At 40.7% G+C, this 17,640-nt stretch overlaps 1 protein-coding gene across 2 annotated transcripts in view; it reads left to right on the top strand.

Moving 5' to 3' along the window:
* The window catches only part of LOC144776241 (putative ferric-chelate reductase 1), a 605,038-nt gene that overhangs the window by 203,448 nt on the left and 383,950 nt on the right, over positions 1-17,640 (top strand). For both annotated transcript variants that reach the window (XM_078659261.1, XM_078659260.1), the window contains exons 3-5: positions 5,189-5,325; positions 6,925-7,016; positions 8,010-8,073. In XM_078659261.1, the coding sequence (XP_078515387.1) occupies positions 5,189-5,325; positions 6,925-7,016; positions 8,010-8,073 (293 nt within the window). The remainder of the gene's footprint in view (positions 1-5,188; positions 5,326-6,924; positions 7,017-8,009; positions 8,074-17,640) is intronic.

Raw genomic sequence — 17,640 nt, 5'->3', positions numbered from 1 at the left:
AATGAATAAGACTAGGGATATGGCACTCCAAACGTTTGGCCAGAATTTTGGCAAATATCTTTGTTTCCATATTTAAGTGGGAAATTGGACGGACGTTTTTAGGGTCAGAATGATCCTTGCTCTCCTTAGGAATTACAACAATAGTAGCCTCAGCAGCTGAGCCAGAGACATTACCCGACGAGACAAAGTTATCAAAAACTATTTTGAAATAATTTAGTATTGAAGATAAAAATGTCTTATAGCAAGCTATAGGGAACCCATCAGGCCCTGGGGTCTTCCCTGACCGAGTAGCCCCAATGGCCTAAATTATCTCTTCAGAATCAATCGGTTTCCCCAAAGCTATCATTTCTTAATCAGAAATTGTATTTTTAGGAATAGAGGACAAGAATTGTTGACACATAACAAGAATACATTGATCTTTTAGAGTATATCGTTTTTTATAAAAATCACGAAAAACCTCAAGAATGTCTAGGGTATGAAATTTCCTAGAACCAAAATTATCATTGATATAAGAAATCTGAGCAGATTTAACATTAGTATCCTGAATGTAATGGTGCAGCTAACATCTTGCCAGCTCGATTCCGTAACAACAATCGTTTAGATTTTTGCACCTGGACACCAATATGAGCAACAAGAAGATAATCAATACGAGAAAAACTAGTGTGGAGAGGAAAAAAAAGGTGAAATCACTGCCGGTAGGATTATGCATTCTCCATACGTCAATAAGTTAATGAGAAGAGCACATATCAAGCATTTGTTTATGCAACCTAGGAGGGCGGAATTTAAAAGCAGAGTGTCTGTCTAAAATAGGATCCATAGGAAGATTTAAATCACAGCCAACAATCATTTTAGCATTTCGAGGAATATCAGAAAGCCTTTTACTTATAGCAAGCCAAAAAGATTGATCATCATTACTAGGCGCATAGATATTCATAACATATTTATCAATCAAACCATTGGACAAACGAAAAAACAGCCTTGTACCGTTCGAATCATGTTCTGCAGTAACAATAGATAGACCAGAACTTTTGGAAATCAACGCACAACCGCCTTCCTTTTAGCAGCGGCTTCAGAACAAGCTACATCAAGGACCCTCTCCTTCCGTAAAAGTAAGGCTTCTTTATAAGCTACCTTAGTTTCCTGAAGTAACACAATATCACCAGATAAGCTTTTGCAATAGTCCAAAATCTTGGGCCTCTTAACAGGGTGATTTAGACCATGCACATTAAGTGTAAGCACATTCAGACCATACATAGTGGACAAAGATCAACCTAAATAAACAAATTTGATGTATGAGAAAAAGGAAAGCACAGTATCTTTATCTCAAGCTTAGTAATGAATGGAAGATAATAAGAACAAAAAGAACAGACTGAAGCAGGAGTCCCCAGGAACGAAGAAATAAAGAAAGAACAAGCAAAGATTGGAGAAAAGAGAAGAACAGAGAAAGAAAATACCAGAAAAAACTGAACACAAAAGAGAAAGAACCCCACCAGGGGATGTCTGTAACCGACAGAATGCATGGGAGGAAAAAACGTGGATGAACAACCACAGAGGCCAGCACTCACAGCTCCCCCTTCTGAAAAAAAGATAACGTATTAAGCAACGGAATATTGAAAGTTAATAAATACCTATACTATAGAACTGTTAATGAACAATAAGGTTAAATTACCAAGGTACCAAAAGACCCAAACATTTAGTTTTTAAAGAGAAAACTGTACAATTTAATTTCCTTAAATAAACAAAAGCACAAAAATACATAATAAATATCCAGTTAAAATGTGATAAATAACAATAATGAATAAATACAGAATAGCATAAGTCGAAACATATACATAGTGTAATAAATAACTAGTTGATGGATTTAAAATACTATGAAAGACCATAAAACAGTAAGAAATACCTATCAAAACAGTAGATAATATGCATACTAAATAAGAAACATTACCGTATTGATGAATACCCAATAACGACCCTCTTGAAGTCAAATATAATGTGTGTGACAAGAAAAAAGGAAAAATACCATGCAATACATAACAAATAATTCATAACGCATGCCTGTAGATACAAGAAGCGAGGTAGAAATCAAATAGTAATAAATTCATGTGGTAACACATACACAAAATACCAAAGAAAATAGAAGGACTAATAACACAGAAAGGACGGATAAATAAAATAGCTCTAGGAAAAAGAAAAAACGTTATCAACAACATATAGATCATGAATAATATAAAGAGACGTACAATAAGAATTGGACATACCAGAAAGATTATGACTAGTTAGAGCAATATAGAACAGAGCCAAAAGAGATCATGAGACAAAAGACCTTACATAAAAAGGAAGTTATAAGAATAAGAGATGCAAAAATACAATTATCACACTTAACACTAAAATACTATTGCCCTGGGAGTAAACGATGAAGCCTGTAAGGGAAAAGTTAGTAAAGGCACAAGAATTAAACCGCAACAGCCGAATAGCCAGAGGTAAATAATCATCCCTACTCCTAGAGTTTCGAGAGAACACTAAGATTACAAATTCCGGGAAAGGCTCAGATAAGCATTAAACCAGCCACCTAAAAAGAGAAATAATTAAGAGTTAGAGGTGCCCGGGGGAGATTCGGAGTCCATCTGAGACTCAGTCTGGTTTTCCAAAAAGGTGGACAGGTCAGATGGTTCATAGAATATCTGGGTGCGACCTCTGAAAGTTATTTTGAAGCGTGAGAGGCCAGAAAAGAACGGAATGTTCATCTCTAGAAGTGGTCTATGTAGATTTAGAAAACCTTTCCTACGAATAACAGTATCTCTGGCAAAAACCTGAGATATGGCAATTTTGTGACCTTCCCATTGCAGCGATCTAATTTTCCTCATTTGAGCCAAAATGTGTTCAGAATGCTGATGCCTCAAAGGTTTAAAAATCAATGGTCTTGGGTACGTCAGAGACTTGGATTTAAACATAAGGACCCTATGGGCACGCTCTATTTCAAATTCTTTTTGGAAAGAGATATTCAACACAGTAGGAATCCAATTGAGCAAAAAATCCAAAATTGACGGAGCAGCTGTTTCGCAATCCACTGGCAGCCCAAAAATACAGAGGTTACTCTTACAATTTCTGTCTTCCTGTTCAGTGAGGTGTCTCTGCAGTGAAACCAAAGAGCGCTCCATGTTCTGCATATGTTTAGCCTGTTTGTGCGTGGAATCCTCAACTGAACTTATACAAGATTCTGCATTAAGTAGAGACACATTTTTAATATCATTCCTGATTGCTGCCACTTTAAACTGAAGTAAATCAGTATTTGTTTTGGTGCTCTGCGCAATATCATGGACCGAATTGAGCCGAGAAAGAAGAGTATCCAAGGTAGCGAAAGAGTCTTTAGGTGCTAATTCCAGAGTGGGAGAGGCTTGTTTAGACCTCCTCAGATTTCCTTTAGAATCCTTGTCCTTTGAGGAGATACCCATAATTTCTGCCATTAGAGCAAGTCAGATAATATAACGTAATTGCAAAATATACCTCATTTGCACTCCAAAAAGGATATCACCAGTCTATACATTATAGACAGTTGAACAGTACTTCACACCATAGACCGATCAAGGTTAAAGGATTCTTGTCAGCAGCGCTCTTAGTGCATAAGTACACATATCAGCAGGACCATATTCAGCGCTCGACGTGACTCCTGGTAGTAACAAGCACTCAGAGCCCACAACAATAGGGCCAACAGCAGTATGGAAATGCTTAACAAAGGCTGACATCTGTATACACTGTATGAGCCCACTACCAACAGCGCCAAAAAATTGCCATCCAACAGTCGGACATTGAATAGTAGCTCACAGTGGAGAAGCGCCCGCTGGGACTTAATTCAGAAGCAGGGCATGAATGTGGCGAAGGTATTTTGTCCTATAGAACAGATTTATGCTGCCAAAACGTATATTCAGCACATCCTCACAGGACATTTCCATGTAGTGAGGGAAAGATAATAGTCCGGCACTATACCTCATATGTTGAGTAAAATATAGGAAGTCAGGGTTAACAAACTGAAATATCCTCCTATAAAGCAGCGTCACAATCAGATTCCACACGCGCCGCCTTTTTGTGAGTCGCGTCTGAGGAGAAGATAAAAGCGGCACTTGTGCGGTCAGGAGCATTTTAAATCAGCCAAAACTCGCCGCTGTAGATCCTGGGGTGTTCCGCTGCAGATTCCTGTCCTCTGGTGAGCAGAAGGTTATCTGTATCACATGAAGAGCCGAATGACCACCTCCGCGATCTGCCGGAGCTCAAAGAATGTGCGGCCATCTGGGCTGCGTGCAAGTCACGACCCCACCAATGATGAAGTTCAAGTATTATTAGAATTTTACCTGTAAATGGGATAAAAACATCTTGGGGTGGATTTTTGGTCATGATGCATTCCATATTTTCACGCATATTGGGGAGTTGGGGACAGGAGGCTCAACTTTATTATTTCTTCTGTGACTTAGATATTTGAGTACATGATCTGGAAAGTACAGTGATACAGCCTGTCCATTTTTTATTCAATGACAGCAGTGACACATTGGGGTTTGAACGCACGCTGAACATTCAGAAAGAACCCATAGTAGAGGTCTTCATTACACTGCAGCAAAAATGACTCATTAAATTGAGAAAAGGGTGAGCTCAGCAACCAGGTGCCCTTATTTCTTTGATCCTTGTTCCGGGTGGAGGGAATTCCAGGTTGAGCCTCAAAGAGGAGGAGTCAGCAACACATCCACAACAGCTGACCTATTAGGGCTAACATCCTTCCTAAGTATGATACGTTATTGCTTCTAGTTCATCAATGATTTCTTTATCAGCATTCTCTTCCAAGAGTTCAGAAAATGTGTAAACTTTGTTATCTGCAGCTGCCACTGGTTGCCTGAATTCTCATTCTTTAGCTCAGGGATATAAAAGTATTCAGGGTTCCAACCTCTTTCATCACCATATTGGTAGGTGGATAGATGGGACATAGAGGAGCGGGGCGCGTGTTTAGATATTTTCCATTGGTTCAGATAGTTCACTTGGTGCATGGGTAGAAGATAGACACCTCAAATAGCAAGTAGTGTACAAGGAAATGGGTTGAGGAGGTAATGCTGCATTTCACAGTGACCAATTGACTCACCCTCTTAACATTTAAAGGAATAAAGCTTTGTTCATTTATCTACACGTTTCATTTGTTTTTTTCAAGTGACCCTACAAGCAAACTCCGGTACCACGTTTAAAGGATTCTTACTACAAGCCCATACAGTTGGAAAAAGCACCACCGTTGGCTCATTTCTTGTCAGTGATTCAAGTGCTCAAATTCTTCAATGTAATTCCGTGCAGGTATGTATTGCTTGTTTCTACAATTTCTAACACAAACTTGAAGTCAAAGTGTTTGTATGTACATGTGCGTGTATGCACGAATGTCCAATCTGAATTATAGGATAAGAAACTACTTTTCTACATACACGTACCTGCATCAATCCTGCCCATCTCCCCAACATAGGGATGTCCTGCTTCTGATCAAGAGGATATGCGGACTTGTAATACAACTGAAACATGAGGTGCAAGTCCATTCACCGAACGCCCATCCCTCCCTCTATGAACCCATGAATGTCCAAATCAAGATATACACATTTAAGCTGCTCTCTTCAGAACAAACACATTTTAGGTTTTCATTTTCAGTTACATTGTTTTGATTTAATCACAAAAAAGACTGGTTTAAAGATTGGTGGTTCCCATAAGAGGAGTTTCCTGTTCTGATCTCCAAGTTGGTACTGCTTGTGGTGTTTAGCCATCTAATGCTCAAATTGTGACTGCAGAATCTGGCTTTAGTTTCTGAAAGAGCTCTTGCAACACCTTGAAGAATAATTTGGAGAATTTGATACCATGAGGTCCATAAAGTCCAGGACTTTATATATGAACAAAATTTAAACTGGACCATATTATTTCACAGGTTTTTCTCTGTGTGGGGGAGGTATTTTGTTCTCCGCTGCTGTAACTTGAACTGCTATGGGGCAGACAAATACTCCAGGAGGAATCTGATGGTCAAGTCACTTGTCCAGAGTGACACAGTGGATGTGCTGCTCTAGATTCCTTGGCAACAACAATGGGCATATTTATGAGTCCCCTGCACTGCCGAAGCACCACTTTTTGTGATGCTTTGGCGGGGCAAACTACCAAATCATATTTATGAGGCCACTCGAAGCCACTTTGCATGGCTTTGAATTGCCTCATAGATATGGTTGGTTGTGCAACATGATGCAAACATCACTAGCAATTCGCTAGCAGTAAAGCAAACTCCACAATTATAGTTTACATGGTACAGTATTTTGGAAGACTTGTCACATTTCTTTTATCATTTGTATCATTTTTTTCTACATGCCTGGCTTAATTTATTGTTTTTTACAGCACAATAAGTTGCAAAATAGAATATAAGTGAAGGAAAAAATTACAACAGGTCCTAAGTGATTAGTCTAAAAATGTTTTAATTCACAAAAAAATTTCTTTATTTTGTGAATTAGTTGTTCACTGAAATTATTTTAAGGATTAACACCTTTGAATAAAAGATGCATTTATTAGATTGAAGATTAAAAATAATATTATGACTAATGGCTACTACCAGGTAGAAACAGAGTGACTTTGTTTCTAATTATGAAGATGATTGATCATCTATTACACTGTGATATTAAATATAAATATGACCATAACTTACATTTATTAGGAACGTGTTGGCTTTAGTAATAAATTGGCTAATTTGTTAATAAGCTTTCAATATTCATATGTTGATACATCAGCAAAGTTGGTACAAAGAATTCAATACACCTAATATGTATTATAAAGACATTTGTTAAAGGTTTTAAAGACACTTCTGTAAATTAGATGACTAGTCCTCTTAAAAGTTGGTCTAATATAAGTTTTCATGCCTTTCTATATTGGTAGAACTCTGCAGTGAGTCACACAAGTGCTACAGCCAAGTCAAAAGTCAGCGCTGTCTGGGTCGCACCTTCAGGACTGTCGCAAATCCTATTTAGGTATTTATTTTCATTTTAACACGTTTCCCGTTTTTTGTGCATCATTTGTGTTTCCTCTAATAATCATGTAGTGGATGATGTATAGAGTGTGAAATATAATAGCCAGAGAGCTCTGGCCAAGCTTTTCCAGTACCGAATGATCTCTTAGCGCCAAAATCCATTTGCTGGGCTATTGAGGAGTGCACCTTATGCAGGTACCTCATGCTAATTCATCTCAAAGTCGACCTGAACGAGCTGAAATGCAGACAAATTTCCAAAGCGTGAATAAACTATTCCCTCCCATTAACAGAAAAAAAATCTTGGCCAGTTAGAAAATTCTAGGATGTGCATGCTTCTCTGGTTATACAAAAATAATACGCACATTAAAGAAAGGCTAAGAACATAATTCGCTTTTAGCTTCGCCATACTTTTACTTTGGAGAAGCCTTAATTGTCAATACTTCTTTATCAAGAGATCCAGCTCTGCACTAAATCCGCATCATCCAATTTGTATTTGCAGATTTTAAACATTTTGAAAAATATTCTTATTTGACCATTTAGTCTGATGCTAACTCTGGAACGCTGGGGAAAAAGAGCACATGGACATTTTAGTATTATAGGTTGGTCACACATTTAAATGTGGTAGCAAAAATTTCATTTGCAGACGGTTTACTATTTAACAAGTTTAGACCCCATTCACTCCAGTGTTATAATTGTTTAACACAAATCACAATGCTCTGTCAACAGTGCTTATGATGGAACCATAGTTTGAGAAGAATTAGTCATTTGCTTCTGAGAGAATGTCCCAGTCTCCAGAATGTCAATTTACCCATTAAACAAATTGTCACTGTGTCAATGCCCTTTTCAACGAAAACAAAATATTCTTTTAATTGAATGTACACATAGCAATGAGCTGTGACAAACTTTGCTTTCACATTACATTATGTATTTAAATGTGTTAAGTCGTTAGTCCTTGCAATCTATTCCAAATGTTTTAATGTTTCTTTCTTTCTAGCGGCACCTTTGTTCAAAGTTACAGTACATTCTGGACTCAAGTTGAAAGCAGAGCCCTTCTATCAGTAAGTTTGGGTAATGAAGGGCATACCCTTAATGCATGCATACAATTCAAACGAACTTGTGTATGCATCCGGCATCCATGTAAATATTTTTGCTGAAATGTGAGAACTTCTAACCAGCGTGAGTATCTCCAGAGATGGGGGTATCTTATGGAAAAGATGGCTTAGAGTGTCATCCTGGGTCACAGAACAGGTGGCGGTGGCAGATCGTCAAAAAAAGCTGCCACAAAAGCCTGAGCAGAAGAGCTGGAGGAAATGTAGCTTTGATTCAGACGGGGAACCCTGAACTAGACGAGCCAAAGGACAAAGACAGAGGCCAATCTACCAAAAAACGTAGAAGAACAACACTTGGATTTTTACATCCATAGTCTACTTTTTCAAATTCATGAATTTTAATTCGAATCTGCTTGGTAAACTGTGCCTGGCATCCTTTCCCATGCAGATTAATCCTGAAATCATATTGTTCCCTATTTTGGAATCCATTTCCACTGTACGGTGTTTTCTGTTGCGGAGAACACTACACAGCGAGTACCGATGACCTTCTGCAAATGCACACTTTTTCTTTCTTTTTTTTTCTCCATTGGGAAAATATTTTCCTTGATGAATAACCCCCTTCTCCTATACCCCCACCAAATTTTGGGGTAATCCATGCTCCTTCCCGCCATGGAAAGGTGTTTCACACTTGGCTGAAGTAAAAATAAGATCCTTTCTAAGATGGAAAGGGAAAAGTGCATAGTTTGTGAATGCCTGCAAATGTACGTGTTTGTGGGCATTTACTTCCATGGACAAATGCACATTGGAACACCCAAGAACACCCTCAATCACACCCCTTGAGTAGGATTTACAAGTGCATAAATCTCCATATTTGTGGCGAGATCTCTGCAGCCATAGACGAGCCCACACCTGCCAGGAATCCCAATTAGTAGCAGGCTTAAATAAGCTAAATTCAGTCCTAAACTTACCTTTTACAACCATATGTTCCTTTGAGAATAGACTCCTTTATGTTTAGTGTGATCAAGTATAAATAATGCAACTCTTGAGTTATCATAAATACACTGCAAACGTTGTCAATTATTATGATGCAGTCTTTCAAAATATAGGAACATTTCTGTTATAGGAGAACGGCTGCCCTAGTACATTAAAAAGCCACGTGCTGGCATGTGTTTTACTTGCTCTTTCATGCCTCTTGGGGGAGACAGTTTTTCTGAGAATGACTTTTAGTACTGCACTGATTGGCTGCTTCTCTCCATAGCATGGTGCAGCGCGTAGTACTGTTGTTCCCTTGGAACATTTGGATTTTCTAAATGTGCATCCAGATGCTCAGTCATTAAGGAGAACTTGGGATAATTCAGATGATATTCAGAAAGTTCAGTACCAAGCACATGCTCAATGCCCAGTTGCATCCTTTGCTCAGTTCAGTGAGTTGAATTAACACATGAACTGCTCGGCAAAGATTCAATAGCTCCAGATACATTCAGGCAACACCATGTAATGGTAATTCAGTTCTAACCAATGTGCTCTTAAAATTGTTTTCATTCATTCATGGAAAATCCCATGTTCATTTCTCTGCCTGATTTCGCCTTCCTTTTCCTACCTCTACCCGTATAAACTAATTCTATGATAGTTATCTTTGGGCAGATAACAGTAAGAAAACTGGCAGCTAACCTTGAGCCAAATATGGGCAGTTGAGAACGACAATTATCTTACACCCAATGTGGCTTCAAGAAATGTTTGGGCCCTGTCGATCAGTGCCTAAACCTCAGCCTAGTCATTGGCAAATATACAACTGCTATAAAGGGGACAATGTAGGTGTCATTCATTGATTTGTCAGTGGCCTCTGACTGTTACTCAAAAGTATAGACATTTATGAGCGAGATGGGAGGGAGTCGATCAGGCCGTTATATCTTTTATAAGACAAATCTATGATGGGGCCTTCGCTTGTGTCCATTTTGGCAAATATGGAAAACGCACGGACACATTTTTGATTCATAAGGGTGTGAAACAAGGATGCTTATTGGCCCCATTTTATTCTCGAATTATATTAATACGGTAGAGAACTTTTGAAAGGTGAGAGCAAAGGATACCCCTTACATTGGAGCACGTCATGTACCCATTTTATTTTTTGAAGATGATGCTGTTTTAATCGCTATAACAGGGAGAGGGCTCCAAGTATTAATTAATGATTGTATTGTTTTTATAAATGAGTTGGATCATTATATTAACAACACTCGGATACTGTCGACTACTTATTTTTCCTACTTAGGAGTTTTATTTGACGTGAAATATAACTGGAAACCGATGCTTACAAAGAGGAAAGCACTTTTTGAGAAATTAGTCAAGGGCTTACATAGTTTTTGCAAGTAACTGGGAAAAAACTGTTAAAAGAGATATGTGTGATTTATGCCAGTAAATATGTGGCAGTTGCAACACATGGGGTGGGTATTTGCGACATGACCAAAGTAAAGACATTGCAACAAGTGGAATTTTTTTTTTTAAACCTACTGGCTGTCCCACATAGCTGCGCAAATTCTAAATGCCACACTGAATTGAGCATTCCTTCCATTGAGGACAAAATTAAATTATCCTCCCCTTTCACTCTGGAACTCTATTTGGGTAATGGAGGAGACTTCATTAAAGAAGCTAGTCATACATGACTGCCTTAGGTTACAATCTGCACTAGATATCCTGTAGTTCGCATACCTAAAACAAGTATGTGCTGAGATTGGTCTTTCAGAATAATTTGCTAACTGTTTGGCTGCTTCCCTCCAAAGCATAGTACACCACTGAGCAATGTTCGCTTGGAACGTTTGGATTTTCTAAATGTGCATCCAGATGGCCAGTCATTAAGGAGAACTTGGGATCATTAAAATAATATTCATAAAGTCCAGTACCTAGAACGTGCTCAATGCCCAGTTGCATCCTTTGCTCAGTTTAGAGAGTTAGCTCTCCACATGAACTTCAGGGCAAACATTCAATAGCTCTAGATACATTCAAGCAACAACATTTAATGGTAATTCAGTCCTAACCAATCTGCTGTTAAAATTGCATTAACTCATTCATGGAGAATCCAAAGTACAGTTCTCTGCCTGATTTGACCTACCTTTTGCTCCCTATACCAGAGTAAACTAACTCTATGATAGTTAGCTTTTGGCAGACATCAGTAAGAGAACTGGGAGAGTAACCTTAAGCAAAATAAGAAGATGTTGGAGAATCTTTTACAAGCGAATGGAGATCCATAACCAAATAAGTGACCTGCACTTTGTCAATCATTCATTCATTCAATCAATCAGTAAGAGTTTGTACAGCGCGGCTACTCGCCCGTGAGGGTCTCAAGGCACTGTGGGAGGGGGGCACAGCAGATCAGACTAAGTGCTGAGTTCATCTTGAAGTCCTTCCTGAATTGCATCAGCGAGGGTGATTTCCTGAGGTGGATTGGCAAGGTGTTCCATGTCTTGGAGGTGAGGTAGGTGAAGGACATTCCTCTGGTTCTGGTCTTGCGGATTCTTGGGAGGGTAGACAGGGAAAGCTGGGCAGAGCAGCTGTCTGTTGGGTAGGTGGAATGTGAGGCTGCGATTCAGTTATGCGGCCCTGGCATTGTGAAGGGCCTTTTATGCGTGGGTGAGGAGTTTGAAGCTGGTTTAGGATGGCAGTTTAGATTCCAAAGATGGGGATTGCCACTAGTTTATGGTAGGAAGTAGCTTATGATGTGCCAAGCTTAGTTTGGTTAATTCCTGACTGGTTTTAGTGGCTAGAAGTCAGAACCATCAACCTTCCCTTTTATGTATGCCAGCTATGACCTCCATATGTTTTAATGTTCCTTTTAGTATAAACCCAAATTTGCAAGCAAGAGGAACCTATTTGTTAAAAAATCACTTGCAGGATCAAAGATGGCTTACCTTGACCAGCTGTTTCTCGTCATTGTAGACGCCATTTTGAATAGGGGTGTTGCAAAAGCTGACTGGTCTGTTGATTTGAAATACAATGCAGACTGTTGTAATCTTCCTCCTTTCCTTCCCTTGGAACATTTCCCCCCCCCTCCCTCCTTCCCCTTGGAAGGTTCCTCCAGAGATCACTTTAGAATGATGGTGAGCCTGTCAATTAAGGAGAGTGGATGACAGAATAAAGTCGTTCTTACCTACATGCCTGGAGTCTTTTACTTCATTACAACACTGGCGACGAATTGGCGAAGGGGGCCATCTCTGTCATCTCCCCTTTCATTGCTCTCTCCTTCCTGCAATTCTGATGATATTTCCATCACCAGAGAGATGCCTCTCTTGAGTTGAGTAGAAGTTTCGAACGTCTACCTTTGAAGTTCTCCTACTGTGTTGCTGTACCGGGACGGGGTAAGGTCACCCTTGTGCCGAAGATTTCCCTGGATTGATTAGAGGAGGGAACCCGCAGTGTTCGCGTCTCGTGCAGATCTTGGAGCACGGCGTGAGTCCGCCATAGTGCCACTGTCCCCAGCAGTGCTTCACGTCCATACCTGACCTGCTCACGTCGGCGAAGATATTGCTGCGCTACGTGAATCCACCTCTATGCTACAGTGCCCAGCAGTGCTTCCCGTCCATGCCTGATCTGCCTATGTCTGGAAAAGATTGGAGAGGCCAGTCTGGGAAGACTCAGTACCACAGTGCTCAGCTGCGCATCATTACATGTGAAGGTTTCCTGATCTGCTCACGTTGGCGGTGATATTATAGTGCTGCGTGAGTTCGCCTCACTGCTACAGTGCCCTGCAGTGCTTCACATCTATGCCTGAACTGCCTACATCTGTAAAAAGATTGGAGCGGCCAGTCTGGCAAGATATGGTAGCGCTGCGGGAGTCCGCCACAGTGTTCAGCAGTGCTTCATCGCCCCCCTCCTGGTGATTGCCGCTCACGTCGGCGAAGATAGTGTAGCGCTGCGTGTGTCTGCCTCAATGCCACAGTGCCCAGCAGTGCTTCACGTTGTTTCAGATCCCTAGCTCATCAGTTCTCCTGGAGAGCACAGTCGGGTCCTTTGGCACCCTCGTGGTGATTGGCGACGCTCTACTGCTTTTCTTTATCCGACCGACAACGCCTGCTCTCCATTCTGGCATACAACCTCCTTTACTCTGCCTCAGAGCGACGCTCGTCAGTTTCCTCAGAGCGCAGCTCGTCAGCCTCCTGGTGCTCCAGTCCCTCAGAGCGCAGCACGTCAGTTCCTCTCAGAGCGCTCCTCATCAGTTTCCCGGCGCTCCAGCTGCTTTAGAGCCGGTCTCTCATCCGGTTTTCCCTCCTCACTGTCTACAGTTTTGCAATCCCTACGATCGTCACTTCAAGGGGACAGCTTCTCCGGCTGATCTACATCTTTTGAAGCCTCTCTCAAAGTAAGATCTTTCCTTCTTCCCTCAGGGCTAAGTTTTTTCCTCTGTAACCCTCCCTCCACTTCCTGCCCACCATCTTGTTCATCCCTGTGCATCTACCTCTGCGGTGATACACACACCATCCTCGCCCTGCATATCAAACATTCATTACCCACTGCGGTGACACACAGAAGAGACTGCTCCTTCAAGTTACGCCTTCCCAAGCATTCATAGCTTATGTGTTCACCAGATACTTTCCTCCTTGGGCATACCACGGTGTGTGCACCTCTTCACGGTGACACGCACACTTCTCCATTGCACCATTAGACATTTGATACGTAATTGTCCCCCTCTTATCTCCTTACAGATCCGCATCATCCCAGTGTTTAGTATATTGTTGTAATTCATAACTGTGGCGTAAATTTCTGGTTACTTCACAAGCAAGGTTCCTTGCATCTACCTTTCAATTGGAATCTCCTAAGTGAATTTTTTACTTTGTATATTTTGCTCTGTGAGGCTATTTGTACATTCTGAGTACTGTTTATGAGCATAGCCTTCCTGCATGTGTTTTCAGGTGTATAAGAAATATTGTACTTACTGAGTACTGTCTCCCTGCATGATCATTATTTTAGAGTGCATTATAGTACAGTTTAGGGATTGCTACCGTACATTGGCAATTTCTCAGGTCTTCTTATTTGTTATAGCTACACAGTGTGGTTCCTTCCTGTGATCCAATTCTGAGTCCCCTTGTGGACTCCCCTTGCACTGCGCACCTGGTTTTACCGAGCATAGTGTGACCCTTCGGACTATTGTTTCCCTGCTGCAGCCTGTTGGGATAGTTGGGATAGCTTACCTCCTTGACCATGGCAGGACAAGCAATGAGCCAACCCCCTCCAATCCTAAATGAAATCGGTGAACCAGGAATTCACTGGAAAGAATCGATACATTTGTTTGCCTCATACCTTATTGCCATAGGCGGTGAGAGGTATTCAGCACTTCGCAAAAACATCTTATTGCATAACCTAGGCATACAGGGCAGGAAGATATGACACCTTACCTGAACCGGAGCTAGAAGAGGATGAGGTGGATGCGGATGAGTTTAAAGTCACACTTTTAAAATTAAAGGCGCATTTTGGTGACAGGGTAAATGTAGTTTTGGAGCTGCATAAGTTCTTCACCCGCTTCCAAGGTAAACAGGAATCTGTCACCAATTACATACCAGCACTCAGAGGCCTAACTCAACTTTGTGACTTTGGCGAACTCACCGACTCACTTATCAGGGACCAACTAGTCAGGTGTACGAATAATAGCCGTATTCAAGAAAAGCTCCTGGCAAAAAACCCTACCTTAAAAGAAGCTGTTATCATAGCCGTCTCGGTAGAGCACACAGCTAAGTGTATCAAAGAGATAAAGACCCCTAATAAGTTAGTTGCCAATGTCGACAGTAACAGTGATGCGCAGGACAATTGCATTGAAAATGAGGTGTTCAAGGTTAGACCTGGTGAAGTCAAGGATAACCATTTGGTCAGAGAGAAGGAAAGGTTAAAATGTTTTGGATGTGGCAGCAGCAATCATCTTGCCAATAATGTGCGTTGCACTGCCCGTAATGTCCCGTGTGCCAGATGTAATAAGAAGGGGCACCTGAGCAGAGTTTGAAAAGTAGTGAGAACATTCAAGTCAAACTTGTGCACAGTGAAGGGGACATGACCCCTAAGTACGTTTTTCAAATAAGAGCAAAGGACCACCAAATTTCTCAGATTCCTCTGGGGCATTCCAAAGACCATGGATCTAATGATCATCCAAAATGCACCATCCTCTTGAATAATGTTCCCATAAATGTGTTTGCTGATTCCTGTACCCCGGTCACCTTAATTAACATGGATGGCTTAAATGACATAATTGACACCTCCAGTTTCAATATGCTGGAACCTGACATTTCAGCAATTGGGTATGCTGATGAGAATATTCCATTGATAGGGATGATGATGGCATCCATTACATTCAAAGGGAGGACTACATGGGGCAAATTGTATATGGTAAGCAAAGATGTCAATCTTCTGGGTTGGCATCATCAAAGAGAGTTGGGGATGGTCCTTGATCCCAATAATAAAGATCAAGTTCTCTTAGCAGAGTGGGAGGAGGGAACCAGCAGTAATTTAAACATTCAACCTGAATCGTTCTCCAGATTTTACCAAAATGTAAATGGTACTGCAGGTAGTGTAACTGCCATGGGAATGAACACCATTACTAATCCTAATGCCAAAACCCCAGTAGAAAAGGGGTTACCTCAGCTGTTTCATGCTGTGTCAGAAACTAACGTGGTTAAATGTTGGCCTGTAGAGAAAATTTCCACTTTTCCAGATAATCCCACAGCGGTCCCTAAGACACCATGGACTAAGTTGGCATTGGAAATAATCGGCCCCACGGAACAATTAGGAGTCCTGAAGAGATTTATATTTGTTCTCATGGACTACACTACTCACTGGATCATATACAAGTTTGTTTCATGGGTCTCCACCAAAACTCATCGACTTCTTAAGAGATTCATTCGCATTTGAAGGTGTGCCAGCTTGCAAAGTTGCCAACAATGGTCTTAAGTTCTCTTCTAGTGAAATGATGACATTCCTAGAAGATCTAGGCATCAAGCATGAGGAAACCACGTTGCAATGTCAAGGGGGCAATGACCTCATGTGTAAATCTGTAATCTTGATCAAAAATCTCACTCAATTCAATTAAATTCAAAATACTTAATTCGGTATTCTTTGATAGAAACCATAAAAGTTACACTTTAAAATACAGCACATTCACTAATTATGAACACAGTATAAATGTTACCCCAGATAAAAACGATAGTGGTGATTTGGTAGCAACATTAACAAAAAAGAAGAGGGAGTCTAGAGTGACCAAAAATAAAACCATTAAAACATTGTGACATTAAAAATCCAAACATTTTCTGTAATTCATTGCACATTTCAGGAAAGTGGCCACAAAAGGGATACAATAAGGTTTAAGTAATTGCAAATAAAAAAGAGCGGGACGTACTTGCACATAGTTTAGCTATTTTAAAAGAGATTTTAAATAAAAAGTCCTGGGCATTTCATAGTATTTACAAAAGAAAATAAAGTGAAGCAAATCCTGTGGAGACTTATTGTCGCAGCCACAGGGTGCTAACACCTTCCCTTTGTGACTGCCCCATGGAACTGCCAATAAAAAGGAAAAAGGTTAAATCTAAACCTGGTTAAGACTCGCTCGTATGCTGGCAACAGCCATGATAAATACGGCTCCATGTCTAGGGAGGTATAAAACATCAAATGTGTCCTCACACTAGATTTCCAATTCTTTCTCCTCCCTTTCCATTTTTTTTATTTGTGTGAAGGAGTACTTTACGAGCGCTACATCCATTCTATTAATACCTTCAGGTTTTAAAAACTAGTCCGGACGTCCCAGCTCACTAAAACAAGTTTTTAGATATTTGAGCCAGGGAATGTTCGTCATATGATCAAGGCTCAGGGCCTCTCTTAGAATACTATGAGTGAGACCTAAGTGCTTATTGAGCCAACATTGCAGCCAAAAGGTAAGAGGACGTAAGGCCAAAATGTCAATTATGAAGGGCATACCGGTTTCTTCGTGAACTGACAGAGTCGCAGTCCCCTTTGGGACGCTCAGCATTTGCTTTAAAAAGTTGTTTTCTTTCACCTGAAGACCCTGAAGACCACAGTATTGTCATAGATCGCTTCCATAACTTGCTATGGATATACATTTGGCCCGATACATTTTTAGCATAGCTGCCACTGGTCGGTTACCCATTTTGGCTGCAAATCCAAATAGCGCCACATTTGCCCTGGTAACCTCAACCCTTTTTTTGTTTAGGAGTGCAGCCCAGTTAAGCCGGTGATCTAGCAAAACACCCAGGTAGGAGAATGTCGTACAGTTTGGCACCCTCACTCCATTCACCACAAAAGGATACTGTCTTTTTAGACGCGGCCCTACCTGCATCACGTAAGATTTAGTATTGTTTATGGACAGGTCACGCTTGTCCATAAAATCGTGAAATGCATCAAGTAGGGTTTGAAGCCCCTTTGGGGTGCATGCCAAGAGGACTGCGTCGTCCGCGTAAAGCAGGACGGGCAGTCCTCGCCTTCCTACATACGGATAATCGGCCCCTGCTTCTAGCAAAGAACCTTCCAAATTATTAATATATAGGTTAAAAAGGAAGGGGGCTAATATACACCCCTGCCTAACCCCCCTTT

The sequence above is a fragment of the Lissotriton helveticus genome, chromosome 1_1 (genome assembly GCF_964261635.1).
Source record: "Lissotriton helveticus chromosome 1_1, aLisHel1.1, whole genome shotgun sequence".
NCBI lineage: Eukaryota > Metazoa > Chordata > Amphibia > Caudata > Salamandridae > Lissotriton > Lissotriton helveticus.
This window is presented reverse-complemented; position numbering and strand designations above follow the sequence as displayed.